General features: G+C 41.2%; 1 protein-coding gene across 1 annotated transcript in view; it reads right to left on the bottom strand.

Annotated features, from left to right (window-relative positions):
* st14 (ST14 transmembrane serine protease matriptase) overlaps positions 1–20,328 on the bottom strand; it is a 32,838-nt gene that overhangs the window by 2,187 nt on the left and 10,323 nt on the right. Inside the window, exons 2-17 of the mRNA XM_061716547.1 lie at positions 13,024–13,171; positions 12,243–12,397; positions 10,990–11,060; positions 10,419–10,591; positions 9,651–9,686; positions 8,909–9,137; positions 6,787–6,926; positions 6,576–6,679; positions 5,745–5,854; positions 3,973–4,103; positions 3,392–3,496; positions 2,730–2,837; positions 2,269–2,382; positions 1,686–1,805; positions 970–1,150; positions 22–290 (exon numbers count right to left, since the gene is read on the bottom strand). Of these exons, the coding sequence (XP_061572531.1) occupies positions 22–290; positions 970–1,150; positions 1,686–1,805; positions 2,269–2,382; positions 2,730–2,837; positions 3,392–3,496; positions 3,973–4,103; positions 5,745–5,854; positions 6,576–6,679; positions 6,787–6,926; positions 8,909–9,137; positions 9,651–9,686; positions 10,419–10,591; positions 10,990–11,060; positions 12,243–12,397; positions 13,024–13,171 (2,194 nt within the window). The remainder of the gene's footprint in view (positions 1–21; positions 291–969; positions 1,151–1,685; positions 1,806–2,268; positions 2,383–2,729; positions 2,838–3,391; positions 3,497–3,972; positions 4,104–5,744; positions 5,855–6,575; positions 6,680–6,786; positions 6,927–8,908; positions 9,138–9,650; positions 9,687–10,418; positions 10,592–10,989; positions 11,061–12,242; positions 12,398–13,023; positions 13,172–20,328) is intronic.

The following is a 20,328-nucleotide window of genomic DNA, read 5'->3' as shown; positions in this document are numbered from 1 at the left end:
CCCAGAATTCCTGCCAAATACCTCCTTCTCGGAGCGCGCCCCAGCCAGTGACCCAGCAGCTCATGCCTGCAGGGAAAACGTGGGAGGAAGAGGGTAGGCAGATGGGTTGGATGGTGTTGGTGAGAGCCAGGGGCTCGGCAAGCTCCAGCAGAGCAATGTCATAGTCGAACGTCATCATGTTGTAATCTGGGTGGGTTACAATCCTCTTCACTTTGCGGAACTGCACGTCTTCTTGCTTATATTGGTCCTGCATGCCACTGTAGGTTTGCCAGTTGAATGGAATAAGATTCCTGCAGGAACACAGAATTAAGAGACAAAAGGTTTGGGCGCCTTCTATTCCATCTAACACCATTCATGAAAACAGCCCTGGTATATACGCTCCATTTTACGTTCTAACTTTGGTATCTTGTCAAGTTAAAGCAACAGATTCAGTATCAGAGAATTCTAATCACAGCCGTATAATAATGTACAAACATCTAACAGTTCAGAAAATCATGAACGATTTAATTAGGTCGATGCTAACCTGTACTTTAGTATATCTAATGTCCACAATGAAGTCTGCAAAATATGATATTAATTATGATATATGATCTCTGAAACAAATTAGCATTTCTTTTTTTTTTTTTCCACACACACACACACACACACACACACACACACACGCACACACACACCAATAACAAGCGGTAATCTGCTAACATGAGTCCCTGCTTACACATGATGAAAGAGGCTCAGGTTGAACAGCATGGTTAGTGCACCACCAACAGGGCACTCTGAAGAGCACAGCGTGTGAGAAATTAACCCCTACACCTTAGTGGCACTGTTTCAGACTTTGTAATCTGTGCTGAAATTCTCTTTTGTTCTTCAACTATTTCTTAATACACATGAGAATATTGTATAAAACCACCGAAAAAGGACACGCTGACGAACAGTCGCCTTGCTCTGTACATGAATGAGACCGTAACTCACTCTGGAGAGCTGGTGACAAAACAGTGGGAGGCCGAGAGGAGCCACTTCTGAGAGATGATTGAGGCACCGCAAGCATGTCCATAGTTCTTGAAGTGAAGGCTGACTTGCCAGGGCCACTCCCCAAGCTCAGCGTTCTGCCCACCGACGATGCGGTTCAGCTTGTAAGGCCTGGTGCCACAATCTGCATTTGAACAGAGAACGTAATGAATGAAAGGAGGCTTTGGAGTGGAAAAATGTACCCACAGACCAATAAGGAGGAGAAAAAGCAAAATTCAGAAGATGAGGTCAGTTTACTACATGTTTTGATGATGGTGATTTCCTAAATTCCCTTTGGGATCAATAAAGTATCCATCTATTTATCCATCTATCTATCTTGACTGTGAACATTACTTCGAGTCTCTGGAAGACATACTGGCAACATAGTAAATTTGAAGTATAAAAAAAAAACCCCCCACACAAAACACACCCCCAGGGCTTAATTGGAGGAAAAAGAAAGACTTCAGATAGAAGAGCTGTGTTCAAAGCCTTAAATAAATAAAACAGTCAAGCCCTGGGGCTCCCCCCAACAAAACCCCAACTCCCTTTTAAAAACCAGACAGTCCAAATTGCAGTTCAGTCTAGGTCGAATAATCTAGTTAAAAGAAATTAGATCCACTTTTAGCCATTTTTTTTTCTTAAAAAAGCTACATTTTGTGAGGGACGGAGGGATTTCTCACCACAGAAAGCCTCGTCCGAGTTATCGGAGCAGTCCTTGACGCGGTCACATTCGGCATTCACTTTGTTGACACATTCATTGTTGGTACACTTGAAGCTGAAGACGGAACAAATGTCAGGAGCTGCAGAGGGGTGGAGACAGGTCCAAACGTGAGAACACATTTTTAATCAGTAAAACGCTATGCAATCAGTGAGGCTTCAACGTGAGGCTGAATGCACAATGCCCGGTGATTGAGGAGCAGATTGCATTGACTGGGCGTATTGATTAGGATTAAAAGGTCTAATATTCGTCTTTATTCACAGAAGTGAAAATCAAAAGGAAATGCAATAGCACCATCTGTGACAGAGAAAGTGAATGAAGAGGAAAGTTGATGAAAAGAAGAAATAAAAGATAAAGACAAAAACAGGGAAAAGAAATAAAATACTTAAAATTAAAAACGAAATCTTAAAACGCAGTATCTTTTTTGAACGTAACTATGCTGGATGATGGTTGAAGGTTAATTGCTTGGGTTCTGAAACGTGCTGGGGAAAAAATAAGAAACACTCAAGGATGTGGCAACAGTGAGAACAAGGACTTCCACTTACAGGTTTTACACGAGGCCTCATCGCTTCCATCTTCACAGTCCATCTTCCCGTTACACCTCACATCCTGGGGCAGACAAATGCCGTCTCCACAGCGCCACTCATTCTCATCACAACCTGGAGGCAATGAAACATTCTGATTAAGAAATTGTATGAAAATGACGATGACATGAAAAGGAAGCGAATCCAATATGCTTCAGTAAGGCATTAGCAGCGAGCCAGTAGACATTGGCATCTGGCTCCATTCTTCATATTACCTATGATTAAGCATCTGGATGGACGCCAAGCAACTTTGGCAAAGCTTCAAACAAACTTCATCACTGATGAAAGAACAATTGTACACAGTCCGGAGGTCAGTGACCACAGCATTAGCAGTGATGTGCATTTAATGCTGGCACAATTAGCATAGCATTAGGTAGTCTTTGGATCCCCTAAAGATCCTTGTGAAAGATCCGAAAACTCACTGCATTGTTTCTCGTCGCTCCAATCTCCGCAGTCGTTGACACTATCACACGTCCACATTTTAGGTTTGCACATGCCATTGCCGCAGGTAAACTGGTCTTGCCCGCACTCTGAAGGACGAGAAACTTCATATGAAAATGCAAACGGTCAACATGCATAAAGAAAAGGTGTAAAGATGAGATGGGCGAGTCTCAAGAGAGGCTGCATCAGTTCATTTTAGTGCACAAAGAAGGTGTAAGATGACGAATTGTGCTGGGTTGTTCACAAGTTCTTGGCCATTAGCCCCGAGTGATTTCCTGGGGTCCAGCAATCTCAGAGTGAAGACAAGATAAGATACGATCTTGCTCATAAAAGCACAGCTTGTCATTTTTATACCCCTAAGATTTTGTTATCCTGGACAGATGCAGGCTAAATGTTTTCCCCCTCGTTTCCACTATTTTGCTGAGCTAAGCCAACTGACTGCTGGCTATATTTAACAACCAGATGATTGTGGCATCAATCGCCTCATCTAACTCTTAGCAAGTAAGCAAGTGAGAGGTTGTTTTTTTTTTTTTAATTATAAACTATTTCTTTTAAAAGATGAGAGGAATCCAATAAAAAAAAAAAAGAGGACATGAGATGTGCGCTGAGAGGGAAAGTGTGGTTGGGTCGCGGGGGAACTTACTGCACTGCTGCTCATCGCTCATGTCGCCACAGTCGTTCCAGCCGTCACAATTAAGATGTTTTCCAATGCAAAAGCCAGACCTGCAGGCGAACATGCCAGGGCAAGCTGTTCACGTATCACAGGGAAGAGAAAGGGAACACAGAAAAAAGGACACAATGATGGCAATGACAGATTGAGCGCGGGGGAGTGGCAGTACATTCACAACATCAATCAAGTTGCCGATCAGAGCAATTATAAATCCATTTTGGTTAAGTTGGGAGATGACATAAAGAGCAAATGGTATTGAAAGTGGCCTACTCCTGTCTGACAGTCACAAATAAAACATGGCCAATAAACAGGCTTTCTCCAGATTAGTCTAGCGCTTGAATTTCACTGCTGCAGTATTTGAGCCTCTATGACAAAACAGCACTATTTCACTTGTCACGCGCCTTTCGCCCCTTCTGTTTTTCAGATCACAAAGTTACAGCCCTTGGGCTCTCTTTAATAGCAGGCTAGGCACGTCACTGTCATCTTACAATAATTCCATTTCCATTTTGCAAATCTGTCGTGTATATTTTGGCAAGAGACAAGATTTGACTCACGGTCAGAAGGATCGTAGGCGCTGTACTCTGCACTGAAACCTTTGTCAGTGAAGGACTCATCAGAGTGAAATATCACCTCCATCACATTGGTTTCACTAGTCACAGCCAAAGAAGACAGTTCTCCGCAATACCTGGGACCCAAGACCAAATTGAAAGCAAGTTAGAGCATTAATTTTGCAGTTATTGAAATCAGGGGACAAAGACTAGAAATATTTAAAAACAAACACCAAATGCTAATATCCTCCCATATATTTCATATAAAAGAGAGAAATACTATGTCCTTTTTTGAAATAAAGGTTACACATGTACGTGGTATTCCTTAGTCAAAATACCACATTAGTACAGTAAAAAAGAGCCATATTAATCATGTTTTTGAACTTTTTTTCATAACTGCTAGATTTAAAGCGTGCAGTTAGCAACGTAGTTCAACCCCGCACCTTCCAAAGAGGGGTGTGCCTCTTTTGAAATAGGTGTTACAGGTGTTTTGAAACCTACGTTAAGTTAGGTGGATAAAAAGATGAGGTCTGTGATGTCACACAATCTAAATGGCTTACTGAATGACATTTTAAAACACCCAGATGGTCCCAAGGTGGATGCATGTTCAACCTGAGATTTTGATTTGAGTGTTGCTTGAGACGCCAAAGTATATGAAAAAAATCCATGTGTGTCTGTTTTTTCAAACATAGTATGTCCCTTTAATGGAACATTTCAATTGTAAACAAACCCTGGTCTATTATTAGAATGAAAATAGTGTATTGTGAATTTAAATAGTTTAAAGTGAGAATGGAACATGCGTTTGCTGCAAAATTGTAATTGCTGGGAGCATGAAAGGCCTATATGAAAATAAAATCCTATTGTAATACCTCTTTCCTCTTGCTTTTTAGGCCCTTCTTGTTCTTACTATGCAAGCCTCTATAATCTCTGACGTAAATTAATGTGTCTCTCGCACGTTAAAATTCAAACATTTCAACTCATACGGTGGCTTTCGGAAAAAACATACACTAATACAGCATGAATAACTAGCTGGCTTTCCAAAAAAGAACCAGCCTCAGTTGCTCATCTACATTGTGAAATTGCACAGGCTAAAAGTGTAAGCTGTTATAAAAATGGTGTCTCGCCAGTGGCAGCAACAAGTTGAAAGTAGCAGCGTTAGCATCGAACCAATCAAGTCATAAAGAGCTGCAATTCCTGGATTTAGACACCAGGGTGCATGTTCTGTGGATCATATGGATCGATGTACAGTGCATAAGGTTCTGACAACACACATGTCATTTAGAGACAAGTAGTTTGTCAGCTACTGAATGTGGATCAACAGAAGCAAAAGGAGGAAAGCTCATGGAGAGTCCATAACTTCTGCTTCGATCACTTGCTTTTTGTCTTTAATATCCAAGTGCTGGTCCAGTTCAAGGTGCCATGAACTCAGGTACCAGCACATCAGCAATAGTCAGTGACAACATGCCACCCATGGTTTCACCAATTAAATCACCGACGGGTATCTGGTGCACATGTGCATAGTTTCAGAGGGTTGTCGAATCGCAAGGGAGTCTGGTCCAGGACTCAGAATATCTTGTAGTGTGAAAGTAGCATCTGATTCAATGGACGGTCACTTCCCAACAATACAGCAAATTTTGCTTTTAAGAGTTTTTTTTTCCCACCGTGTTCTTATGCTAGGACTGTAGTTCTAGCTTTATATGCTAACAATATTATGCTTCAAACTCCATTTCAACAACCACCAACAGCAGACAGTTACAGATCAGTCAGTCAAGTCGTACCTGGTTCCCATTATTTCCACATAGTCTTTGTGACACTCGCGGACGTCCACCCCTGGCTCCTTCATACGGAACATGTTGAAGTTTACACGCACCTTTTGCCTTTGAGGGACCTTTAAACGCAGAGGAAAAGGGTGAATAGTACCGGTAAGTTAAATGAGATGCATGCAGCTCCATTACCCATACACAAAGACATATAGTGAATACCAGTCGGTCATAACATAATAACACTGCTCATGTTAATACAGCGCAATGTGAATCTTGAAGGAAAAAAAACAACAACTTCTTATTTTGGGCTGTTTATTTGGCTCCAAACTTCCTCGTCAGATGGAGTCGTCAAAGGAAGCAAGTCAAAATCCACAAGGCCCAAGGGGATATATTGAAAACAAGTCAAGACCACACATTCCCGGGCATCCTCATTTGTTCTTCATCAATATCCTGGCTGCTCAAAGCTCTTCTGGCAGCAAGACAAGAGCCTTCTTGATATTGGTTAACATTAGGTATTCATAGCATTAAGGCTGATCAGCTTAGAGCCTATGTAAATTGCAGACACGCAAAACCGCAACAAACCAAAATAAAAAGTGTTTGGTGCACACCACCACATGCACGCTCCTGCACACATACTCGACACAACCCCCGCCTCCCACACACACAAACACTGCAGCGAGAGCTGCAGCAGCAACAGCAGTCTGACAGATGAAGATAGAAGAGGTACTGAACAGCTTGGCTTCCATAGTGCTGCCTCAGCACTCCTCTCCTGGCAGGCTGGGGGTGGTGGAGAGACGGGGGGGGCTAAAGCAGAGGAGGGAGAGCAGGAAAAGAAGTGTTGCAAACCTTGATGGTCCACCGGCAGTCCGTGGCAGGCGGATAGAAGCCGGGATGAAGCGGGGAGGTGAAGGTTCCTTTACGGTCGGAGAGCTCACCGCCACATTTTCGAACTGAAATAGATATTTTATAAATTCAAACCATGGCATAAATATGATACATTGTTATGCCATGCAATAATAGAAATTATGTTAAGTACTGTGAATTTATACTAAATTACCATCAGAAATAGCAATAGTTCTATATTCAGCTTTAAAGCCAGGTCTATGGACATCAGTGTCGGTAATAAAGGAGATCAGCATGATGTTGCCAGATGACACCACCTCCAGAGGGTTGCTCGGAGGCCTCTGACCACACTTCCTAGGAGAGAGAAATGTCAATAAAAAGGTGGTGAAATATTTGCAGTGACTTGAAGCAAACAACTTTGAAGTATTTGCCAAATGTCTGCATTGACGGGGTGGAGTTCAATCTTTTCTTGGGATGGGCGACACTTAATTTACTCTAATACAATTCTGACTCTTCTCAGTAGCAGTAAGACAGCAATGCAGCAGAAACACAACAAAATACAAAACATAATGATAATTTCAGAAGAAAGAAGTCAATAGATATGCATTAAGAAAGACAGCTTTAAATAGAGGGAGAGAGATTACACCGTTAGCCAGACATTGCTTAGGCAGAATTTAAAAGTCAGACATTAGATGCAAATAAATAAATAAATGCATTAAAAAAAAAAAGAAAAAAATCAGCACTGCTGGCAGCACAGCCATGACAGTGTGAATGAAACTGCAAGAGCAGCAATACATCTACCTCCTGTGGAATAATTTCATTACAGTACATTATATTATGGCTCTCATAAACCCCATGCCACTTTGGATAAAGGTGATAGCTCAATAGCATTATAAAAATTTTATGCATGGTTTGGTAACGTATATTTGTTTGGCAATGGTTTGAGTTTACAACTGCCTGCAGTTACCGCTGATGCGGTTTTCACAAGACTGTTTCAAGGAAAGATTAAAAAAAAAACATCCCCTACAGACAAAGCGCAATTACACACAGTGTAGTTGGATTCAGGTTGGCACCTTTCACAGATTTGAAAGAAGAGGTCTTTTTGAGCCAACTCAATCTTACCAAGGTCTCAGAGGCTGACAATAAGAAGAACACATACCGCTAAAGGCTTCAGAGTCAAAAGAAAATTGTAATCACAAATCTAGTGAAAGGAATGAAGTGGAACATGTTCCACCCACAGAAAACAGCTTTGATTCCAAGATCCCTCTGCAACATCTTTGCCGAATACAAAGAGATTCCTAGTGGCTGTCTTTTGGGAATCTCTCTCTGATCTAGCAGAATAATAAATGTGAGAAATGTTGGTTGTTGCCTATTAAACAAATCCAGCTATAAAGTTTAAGACAAATCACGATGTCATCTCTGCCAGAAGTTGATGTACCGAAGCTGAATGAGTAAATTTGCTGGTGTTCTTTTAAATCATGCTCTTCTTGTCGGTATTAGTGGAGTGAATGCTGCACGCAGCCACGGAGGAGCAGAAAGGAAACATCTGATCATCTTATAAAAATCTAACATGATCAGCGCATCACCATTAGGGGTGGGCAAAAATATCGATATGGCAATATATCGCAATACTTTTCCAGCCGATTCAATATCGATATTCAAAATTTGAATATCGATTTTATTTTTAAATTTTTTTTTTTTTTTTAATTTAAATTTTTTTTTTTTATCCCCGATCTTTTTCCCATTATATCACCCAGTGCTCCTACCTAAGTGACAGTCCTTGGCATTGCCACTCTCTACCAACCCTCTCTCTACTATACTGACTGATCACTGTGCCTGTCCTTGGTTTTAGTACCCATCTTTCTTGTGTTTATTATCATTTGCCACATAATTAAAGCAACCTCATACTAAATTTAATGTTAATTTCATATGATGTAAATAATATGAAAAACATATACAAATATGTTGTAACTTTAGCTTGTATAGTTATAATAAAACATTGTTTTGACCCAGTTTGTCCCATGAATTGTCACTATAATCTGATGAACGTGCAACTCAGATTTTAAGATCCATCACTATCATCTGATGTACATAATACAACTTGGATTTTAAGATGTGTAATGCATTTTTAAATTTTTCGGTGAACTATGTAGAATATAATAATCGGGATATCGCATAATCGGGATATCGCAATGTGTATCGTATCGTGGCTCAAGTATCGTGATGTGTATCGTATCGTGAGGTCCTTCCCAATACCCACCCCTAATCACCATCATCACATTTATGATTGCCCACGTGTTCCCTGGAACCCTCTGGACATCCTCAGTTCTACTCACTCTGTGATGGCCTGAGAGTCGTCTGGACTCAAGGAGTCAAACACTGAGACGAAATCATCGGAGCAGTCGTCCTCAATGTGGAAAAACGGGAAACGCACAGATATAACATTATTCTCTGAAGCTCGGATTTGCCACTGACACCGAATCTTTGATGGGTACCCAGTGGGGAACCCCGGGGACGCAAATGTTTGCTTCTCCTTAACAGCCTCCAGACGGTGGAAACAGTCCTCTAAAAACAACAACAACATTAATTATGTAATACAGTGTTTAGAGACAGGATTAAGAAACAGTGCTGGTCCTTTTAAACTGATCTGCATCATGCTGTGTACATCATATAAATAAGTACATTTCTATAGTCTGCTTCTAGCACTGCGTTACAGTAAACATTCTGTTTCATAATATTACATAGACATCATATAAAATTGGGACACTACAACACAACTTCCTGATCATCTTTTATGCTACACATTCACATAAGGGAAATATGGCGTCTCTAGTAATGCAATTTCATTTAATCTAATCCCTAGAAGGCTCTAATTTGCCAGATGGCATCACATAAAAGTGTTAGGCGTAATGACTGGCTCAACCTGGCCTGGCGCAGGGATCTCAATCACTGACAGGAGCAGATCACGTACAGTACGGATCAGGCTAGTCATTCGTTACAGGCTGGCAGGAGGGTGAGCATCTACCCAGCTGGAAAATTACAGCTGTGAGTGATTGAAATGGGACATACAGTACTCACCGTCTCTGGGGTTCCTGGCCATGCGAGGATCTGTGACTGGAGACACAGACGAGAGGAGAGGGGCGACAGGGAAATGGAGAGAGAGAGAGGGAGGGAGGGAGAGAAAGAGAGGCAAGAATGGGTCACTAAAGTTGGGAGGGTAATAGAATTTGATACATGAGCCTAAAATATTTGGGTTGCACATTTTCTGTTCCATTTCCCAGCGGTTAGGGAAGCTGGTGATGGTGCGCGGCTCCTTCTGCTCCATCTCACCTTGCCTCACGGCAGCTACTCGTACATCTCTGTCTAACTATCTAGGACAGCAACATCAAATCATCCCCGCAGAAATCATTTTAAAGAAGACCAAAACCACTGAGTCACAGGACCAGGGCCTGGCCGGCGGCCAGGACGTCGACAAATGCAACGTGAATGCTGAGAAGACAGAAGGAAGAAGAATGGCTGTCTCAAGGCAGGCCAGAGCCCAGCTAATATCATTAGAGGATCCAAACAGCATAAAATGTGCAACCTCAGACGTAGCACAAGCTGAGAGGTCTGGCTTATCTGTTATGATCTTATCAGCACAACTCAGAGCGAAGAACTATAATATGAACAAAAAGCAAACAGAAAAGCAACTCTGATGAGACATGACAATGACTTCATTTGGATCTATATTCACAATGCTTTATCTTTGATGATAGCTGAAATTCATACTCTGGAGCCAGCTGCAGCACACAGCAACTCATGCCTGCCTTTGTGCAACCCCACCTACCCGGCCCTAGAGATACCTACACGAGGCAGTGATTTCACTGATGGTGATATTGCTCATCTGGCTGCGCTGCTGCTGCTGCTGGATGCCACCCTCCAGTGCATCCAGCACGCGGTCCTCTGAGAACTCCGGCACAATCTCCAGGTCGCTGACTGGAATATCAAATTGGGACCAGTAATAGGCCATCACGCCTTCACTGTTGTAAGGACAGACAAGAAAGGGAGGGGGATGCATTGAGAAGTCATCAAGTAGCAAGCTTCAACTTTACAGAGGAATAGAATTTCTGCAGGGCCTGTGTGATCAACTTAGAGAGAAATCCTGCCATTGGTCATGTTTAGATACGACTGTTGACATCCTCATTGCTAGATGAGGAGTGAACTGGTGCGATCTACTGTTATTGTTGCAGCAAAATCATATTTCACAATAGTGAAAATGGCTGGAGGAGCAAATGGCGGGAAATTTTCGAATCTTAGATGTGGATGCAGCAAAGCTTTCCCCTGTTACAAGATTTTCTATTCACATTAAGCCTCCAGCAACTCCACAGCTGACTGTTAAGCATTAAAAAAGAAAGGCTCTTAAGGATCGCATCACTACCTGAATGCAGTAACCACAGATCTCGTGTAGTATTTTGCAAGGAGTGGATCTCTCTCGTAGAGTTTCCCCAGCTGTGTAGACAAAGAAAGAACATTTGGAAAGATTTCTACTCTTGTGTCGAGAGAAGGCATATCTACATAAAAACTGGGTTGTGTCAGACTTTCTGGCCTTAAATCAAAGGCCTCAGCATATTTTTGTTCATACATTATTCAAGTTCAGGGTAAATACCCTTTAAAGAAAAGAAATGTCAGTCAGAGGATTGCAGCCCAAGGAAACATTAACATGGACAAAGAAACCTTAGGATCGCCCTTCAGCAAGCAATTCATCACACGTTTAACACTGGCATCATCCGCAAACATTGGGATACGAAACACAAAACTAACAAAAAAAGCAGTGCAGTTTTAAGAATGCGACAAAGACGAGGTGCTAGGGTTAACTTGCAGATAAACTGGTTAAACTAATATATGCCTTCGTACACTGCAAAGACAGACAGTCGGGAAATAAACCTAATATTCCATAAATCTCATCCAAATCGTCTTATTTTAAATAAAGATTAATTTGCCAATGGAGTAAAATAGTTTTCTCTGAATAACCTTTCTTGGAAACATTTTTTTTTTTTTTTTTACTTTTAGAAATGAGTTTTTCCAGTGTAGTCAGTTACCATTTTTACACACACACACACACACACACACACACACACACACACACACACACACACACACACACACACACACACACACACACACACACACACACACACACACACACACACACACACACACACACACACACACACACACACACACACACACACACACACACACACATAAATAAAAAACACATACATACAGTACATACTTTTCTACTAATTATTTACTGAATATTTCTATACAAATTTCAACCATCACCATCACTAATGTGTTTACTAAGAAAATGTGTTCTACAAAAGGTTTTACTGATGGTTTGTGATTTTCTTTTGTTTCTTTTGTTATCTACATGGTCCCCAGTGCTGCTACAGACAACATCACCAGCTCCTAAATGTTGAATAAATGCAGTTTTATTCTGCCCACTCAAATTGCCTAAAGCGGTTTCTGTGCGCTGGGAGGGGCATATTCTAAAAAACACTTGCAAAAAACATTGATAGCTAATCCTTAACGAAAGAGCAGAACTGAGTGTACTCTGCTCAAAATAATTAACCGTACAAATGATTGCAGCAGAACAAAACAGGAAGGATGTTTGGCTGTGACACATACCTTCGCCTCCAATTTTTCTGCTAAATTCTTGAATGTTTGGCTCTTGGCGTTCTCCAGCTCCTGGTTGTATGGCACGCTCACCAGCTTCATATGACCGCTGAACACCTGTGTTGATGGGCTGAGCTTCCTGCTCAGTTTGGCCTCCGATTCAGCAACTTCAGCAAATGAGAGTTAAGTGTTTGATCAACAAAATGCCGGAAGATGGTTGTCTCTGATGAAAAAGGAAACTTTTGAACAGGCCTTAAAGCTCAGTCCTAAGCTGTACGCTGCAATCTGACATTGTGATGACAGTTTGTCTCTCGGAGCACTTAACACAGCCAACTGAATCAAGATGGTGTTTATCGGGACTTCAGAGGGCTTTTTATCAGGCGCTGTGTGCGCAAATGACAAGAAAAGTATGCCATAGACTCATGACATTTTCCTACTCTGCATTATTAAAGGAGAACGTCAAAGCTGTCAAATAGGCTACCACTAATGGGAAATTGCAAAGTCCAAACACACCACACTTACACTCTTATATCAAAGAGCTCTGCCTTCACAGCAAGTGTAAATGATCCACTTTATAGTTTATAATGTCAAGCCTGTTTTGGCAGCAAGTGATGCTGGCAATATAAATCCTGCATTTCTCATCTATATCCATCAAGGACATACTTGATTTAGATGTTCACAAAGTCAACATGTGGTAATTGTCTTTATACTGCATTTACTTAAACACATAAAAGTACCGTAACGCCAGTATTTGTTCTGTATGCTCAATTAGAGAAAGCCTATCGATACTCACAGACAAACAGCCAGATGAGGAATGCCGCAAGAGCGGCAAGGATGAGAAATGCCACAATCACGCCAATCAGAATGCCGGTCTTCCGCTTCGACGGTGCTTTCTCTTTGCTGGTTAAGAAGTCGATCCGCTCATGATGGCCGTTCCGGCTCTGATGTAGAGGTGGAAACAAATTGTAAACAAACGTTCCTCGCTGTATGCAGCTGACTCTTCAGCTTAACCAAAATACAGTACCAGATTTTAATTTACATTGTGTACAATATATACATTAACAGCACATTTGGACCAAAAATCATATTTGGTGTAACTTTTTTTTGTCTTTATTCTATGCAAATAAACGCTAGGAAAATTATGCTGTGATGTTCCAAAAAAATCAATTATTGATCCAGTGTTCCTCTGGATAATAAATCAGTCCAACCAGAATAAACCAAAAAGCTAAATGTTAAGAGATAACGAAGAGGTGTTCAGGAATACATAGATGTGTGAAGAAGATCACAGATCAAGCAGGAGCACGACCAGTTAGATGGAAGTGTGGACAGAGCTAATGAACAGAACACACTCTTCAACAGGTTCAGTTCAGAAACAAGCTCAGCATCCTCCTCTCCTGCCCCCAGCCAAACACGCTTCCCATCTTCCCTTGACCCACAGCTTCCTTATCACACCTCAGCTGTCTCATCTTCACCTCAGTAATGGAGCTTGGTGCCGCTCCATTGTCTGTCATAAAGAGATGTTGGGCCCCCCTCCAACTTCCCCCCCACCCATCTGTCTCTTCCAGTCAAGTGGCAATTGGAGAGACTGAACTGGAAAAAGCCCGCAGGTCCAGATGTGGTCAGCCACCGAGCCCCAGAAGCCGGTGAGGATCAGACACCCTGCCTTGTTCCAGTACCAAAAAGATCTCACCCATCTTCTCCTGATGACTATACCCTTGTAGCCCCAACTTCTTGAGATCATAAAAGGTCTGGAGAGACTTTTATTGGCCCAACTAAAAAAAGCAAACAAACACCTTCCAGGACCCACTGCAGTTTGCTTATTGTTGTGGAGTTGAAGTTGAAGATGCCATCATTCACTTCCAACGAAGCCACAGTCATCTGGACAAAGCAGTCGGTGCTGAAAGAATCATGTTCCTCGATTTCTCCAGTACATTTACCACCATCCAGCCTGCATTACTACAGAAGAAACTTTAGAAGACCGGGGGATGCCTCCACAATCACCTGGATTACTGACTACCTGATAAACAGACCACAGTTTAGGAGGCTGAATGGTTGTGTCTGATCAAGTGGTCGGCAGCACAGGAGCATCACAGGGGACTGCACTCTCACCATCCCTCTTTAAGCTGTACACCTCAGACTTCCAGTACAGTCCGGAGTCTTGTAATCATAAGAAATACAGAGAACTGGTGGACTGTTTTGTGGCATGTGGTGGGAACAATCATCCCATCTTAAATGTGAACAAGACAAAGGAGAGCTACTGGCAGACATTTACAGCAGAATATCCACCTTCACATGTTGTGTCAATGATGAAATCAGAAATCACTGCACGGTAAAGCCAATGCTGGGTCTGTTTAAACTGCCAGTGATGGAGTGATGATGGCTACACATCGGGTGAGCCAACGGTGAATCGAAAGGCTGCACCTCATATCATACACATACATCTATTTCTTTATATAAATTCATCTGATGTGATTTAAAAAAAAAAAAAAAAAAAAGAACCCACCTCAGAGTTGTCATGGACATGAAATAAAACAATACAAACCAAAGAAGTGAATGCGGTCAATTAAACCTGCTTGAAAACGGGATGATTAATTGGATATTATTCTGTGTTAGAATTACTGAGATCAACATCAGCTGTTACTTGCTGGAACAAAGTTTGCCCTCTTTGATCCAAGGAATGGCGTTTCGAAGCCCCCTCTCCCCCCAGTCATCTGTCATCGTGTCCTTGGACAAGACACTTCACCCTCCTTGCCTCCAGTGAGGGCATCGCTGGTGTGTGAATGTTGTATGAATGTTGTGGTCGGAGAGGCCGTTGGCGCAGATTGGCTGCCACGTTTCCATCAGTCTGCCCCAGGGCAGCTGCGGCTTCACGTGTAGTTTACCATCACCAAGTATGAATGAGGGGTGAATGAATAATGGACCGATTGTGAGCGCTTTGAGGCTCCAAGAAAAGTACAAACATAAATCATTATTCCATAAATCCATTATTATTAATATAACCACCATTTTTTTTAAAGCAATGATAACTGTCTGCTGCTGTATTTTTGAAAAACCGAAAATTAAAAAAAAGAAATTGTGCGATTAATCTTCAGTTAGCTATGAAACTCATTCAATTAATTGTGATTAAACATTTTAATCTATTGAAAGCCCCATAAAAAAGTATCATGAATTGAGATAACATTTAACACAGGGAAAGGCTGGTTTTCCTATTTATTTATTTTTGTTTAAATGGGGTGTGCACACTGAGCAAGCAATTACATCAGAATATTCCCCCTCCAATAAAGATTTATTCTCAGGTGTCAAAAGTAGGCCAGACAAACAGAAGCATAACATTTCTAGTCTTACAAAAACATTGAAATTGTGTTTTGTCTTTCCTCATTTTAAATCTCCCAGATGCTCTGTCCTGCTTTAAGACTACAGTCCTCTTTCATCTCCAAGAAACTGCCTGTAGGATTAGATTTGGCCTCAAATTAATCATGAACTCAAATATGTCCAATTAGGATGATTATAGAAGCAAATACCAGTACCCCTCGTCCTCCATGTTGTCACCTGTCTTGAAAAGGGGAACCTGGGTCCAACCAGGAGTCACTGGCATTTCATACGTCCTTAATCTTATTTTAAAATAAACAGTGTTGGGACTAACGTGTTATTTAGTAACGCGTTACAGTAACGCCGTTAGTTTTGGCAGTAACTAATACTCTAACGCATTACTTTTTAAATTCAGTAACTCAATTACCATTACCAAACGGTGCATTACTCCGTTATTTCTGAACAGCTACAGTGAAGCTTTTTTTCCCCGCATGCGGAGACAAGACGAAACGTAGTGGGCGTGCGTGTGCGTTCTAAAACATAACCGGCCATGGCGAGCCAGGGGAGCAAGGCGAGTTTCGCAATGTGGAGATATTGTCATTACAGTAATCCCCCATTTTCCGCGGGGGTTACGTTCCAAAAAGAAACCGTGATAAGTGGAATCCAGGAAGTAGCAACCTTTTTTTTTTTATTATTATTATAATACTGTACAAGGCTTCAAATTGCGGAGATCAGCACCGCCTCGCACGTACAGTATGTCACTGCTCTTCTGAGCCGCTGCATCCTGACTCTGTAGCATCTTTTTCCTCTAAAGCCCACGGTGCAGGTGTGTTTTTTCCAGAGATGAACATAGTTATGGGTCGTTGTTGTCGCTCTTTGTTCTTCTTATAAACCTACATGCCACCATCGATTATATCTGAGAACTGTAATGAACGATTCATCAAAGGGTCCCGTTCTTGAGCTGCTGCTGAAGCTCATTGGCCGTTGTCAGCATCGCTGCTAAGCGACCAATGTTATTGACACAGCATTTAAAATAATGGTTCTTTTTTAAAGTAACTAAAAAGTTACTTTTCATAGTAACTTATTACTTTTTGGTCTAAGTAACTGAGTTACTAACTGAGTTACTTTTTAATGAAGTAACTAGTAACAGTAACTAGTTACTATTTTTCAGTAGCTAGCACAACACTGAAAATAAAAAAACATTAAAAAAAAAGATATATCTTAAAAGGGACCTATTATGGCATTTAATGTCTTAAAAAAAGCTTTTGATTGTTTTTTCTATATAAATTAGAAATTCAGCTTCTGGGCCATGTCTTTATCTTTGTTTCTAACCTCCTTCTCTATGCGGGATTCTGAGTTTGTCGGCATTTGTCGGACACCCTGCTTCTATTTTCTTCCTGTCACTCGCGTTGAAAGCCGGTTGGAAGCGCTGTAGGAAACGGTCACGGATGATCAACGGCTGATCCAGTTAGTTGAAATGGGAAGTTATCTCTATGAAACCTCCTCATTTCACTACAAAAACCTCAATAAAGTGGCAGCTGCTGGAGGGAGACGGACAGAGAGCGTCCGATGTCACGCAGTGTGATGCGATAGTCGGACGCTCGCATGCAGTTACACGGTTTTATAGTTGTGGGCATGGTTTCACGCATCAGAGGCCAAACACGTGACTTCTACAAGCCGTTCAGATTCTGCTCCTGTCGTGACGTCACGACAGGAGCAGAATCTGAATGGCTCGTAGAAGTCACATGACACTGGACGGCTCATCCGGGCGGCTGTACAGACACTACAGAATTTGGTTGCTTTCCTCCTTCTCCGAGTTGGCAGGCTGAGGGGAGACCACTTTATATATGTTAAAGCAAGAAAAAAACTTGTTTTTCCATAATAGGTCCCCTTTAAAACCAATCCTGACACTTTTGAATCTTAAGGGGTTGCTGGATCTAACCAGTTTCTTGATTCATCATTGTCACTGAGAAGTTGACAACTTATACTGTACTTGGCATAAACATGGAAATAAAGGACTCTTGTGCAACTGGAGGATGATGACTGTTTTCAGCAGATTCGATTTTTCTGGAGCATTTTAGTGAAATTGTCATTACAAGAAAACAGGATGGTACATTTCTGTTTTTTAAAACTTTCCAGACTCTTAAGCAACTTTTACGTGTTGCGCGTACCTGTATGCTTACGCACAAGGGTCCAAATGGATTGAGATCTGTTGCTGGACACCACCAACTGATTTTGAATGCCCAGTGATCACAGTAGTGCAAGACTGTAAACAACCTACTGTAAATGGCATTTTAAAACTTACAATATAAAAAGGAACATAATCCTGGATTATTTGATGAGGGAAAACTTTCAGTAGGGACTAAAATGACACGAATCAAAGCCGTTTTGATTGATGAGAATAGAATACGCATGCTCTTGCAGTAAAATGGCCATTCATTTTAGCATCATGGACATGATACCTACATCAAACATTTCATTCCCTTTAAGTTATTGAGAGGTTCCTATGAACTGGATCAGTACTTAGATATTTATGACAAACTAGGTGAAGGCCATGAACTCAACTTGTGTGCATACTGTATATTGCACGACATTTATTAGTCGACCTGCGTGAACAAATAACAAGGTGCTGGTGACCAAAAGGAGAAGAATGAACACAATTTTTATACACAATCTGTACATTTACAAAGTTAAGATGAAGATTCTTAGTGTGTAGGGACCCTATTAGGGATGTAACAATATATCGTGCCACGAAATTTCGCGATACAAAAACGTCACGATACGTGTCGTGGAGGTGACAAACTGTAGCCCGATATTGGGTTATTAATATTAATATATTGTGTTTACTAGTAATGCACATCCTATTGGTGCAGCGGGATCACATGGCGACCGCGCACGAAAATCTTACTATGCTCAGAAAAAACTCCTGATAACGGGACTCTTACGGGGTTTTAAGCTCCGAACTTTTACTTATACGGTGAGCATGAATCAATCATTTTTATAAACGTAAAGATTGTCCCCAAAGGTGGGAGCGGGATGAAACGATAACGGGGTTCACCTTATGGCCTCAGGCTGGGAAAATGTGGCTGAAGCTCTTAGCTCTGTCATCAGCTAAATAACAGTCATGTTGCATTATGAGTTTGGGACTTTTCATAGTTTATTTATTTACTTTTATTTATTTAATTTTAGTTGTTAAATTTCTGGAAAAGAAAAAAGTCAAGTCATACATGAGAGAAACTATTCAGTTTGTGGCAAAATATTTGTACTTGTATGAAACTGAAGATGCATAATGCAAACCTGACATTTACTTTTAGTTCAGTTTGTGGAAAATGGTTGGCCTGGCTTTTTCTTTAAAACCTAAACAGTTACAAAGCATTACAAACTGTAACAATAGGGCAAACGCACAGCATTGTTTTGTATTTTGTGTCTTTCAAATAAAAGACAATTTTTTCCAGTCATATGTTCCTCATTCAAGGTTGTTACAAAAAATACTGCTATAATATTGTATCGTTATCGTGACCTCAATATCGTGTATCGTATCGTGAGACTAGTGTATCATTACACCCCTAGACCCTATCCACACCATCACTTCACTGAAGTGACACTTCTGAGCCACATTTGCAAACACAATTGCCATTTAGCTGCAAACTGAGGTGGTCATCACTTTAAGCCACAATTCATAAGAAACCTAGACATTGCGTTAAAGTGTTACATCCAGTAAGCACTCAATTTTAGATGTGGAAAAGAGTGCAAAAACCATATACATTACGAATTTTATTTAATTAAAGAATGATTGTGCATTACACGACTGTTCTTGCTCATCTGAGGGTGTACAGTAAGGACCTATTTCTTTATTTATTTCCTGACCAATTCGGCTCTGTGCCGGGGACCCAAGAACTGACTGTGGAAAAAAGTATGTTGCACAAACTTGCCAACATAATTACACCCCTGGGGGGTTAAAGCTACAAACAAACAAAGCCAGGCTCTCTTGGAGAGGCTTGAGAAACACTAGAGCCAGGATCAGAGATAATTGGGATTACGGCACTGATTAACAACTGAATTTGTTAACCCTGGCTCTCCGTTTCAGGCTCCGTGCTCACTCATGTGAAAAGGGGTGTGTCACAGGTCATTTGATGCTTCTTCCACGGAAGATTCACAGATTTCCTGACACTTCATTCAGAAGAAGAGCATGCTGCATGAATGAAAGGGTAGAACGAATATTTTTAAATCAAAAAGTGAAACTAGGGCTGCTGCAATTCAAACAGAAGATGTTTAAATTGCCATAAAGCCAGTAGTTGTATTAAAGTCATAAGATTGTCCTATTTATAGTGAAACATTCACTGGTCAATGCCATCACTGTTATGGTGCAGCTCCACAGAAAAGTTTTAAACTGTAGACTTTATTCTCAAAAAGTACTTGCTGTGCTGTCATAAATCATTTCACTGACTGAATATTGTCTGCCAGAGTAATGAACTGGTGACCTGTCCACGACGTTACCAGCTTGCACCTGGTGGTGGCTGGGATACGGCCGCTTGACTCTTGACGCTTGATATTCTCTGACATACGAACTTACTCTCTGTTCTGTATAACATCATTTAATTATTATATGGCTCTGGCCAACACGGAGATCCTAATGCAAACCTTTATTTCCAGCTGCCTGGACTATTGTACCGCCCTGCTTTCTGATTTTCTCAGATAAACTACATCACTCCTTCGAGAAAAGCAGGTCCGTATTACACCAGTCTACGACCGCCATTGGCTCCCCGTGTGTTTAAGGATCCGTTTTAAG

The sequence above is a fragment of the Cololabis saira genome, chromosome 3, assembly GCF_033807715.1.
Source record: "Cololabis saira isolate AMF1-May2022 chromosome 3, fColSai1.1, whole genome shotgun sequence".
NCBI lineage: Eukaryota > Metazoa > Chordata > Actinopteri > Beloniformes > Belonidae > Cololabis > Cololabis saira.
This window is presented reverse-complemented; position numbering and strand designations above follow the sequence as displayed.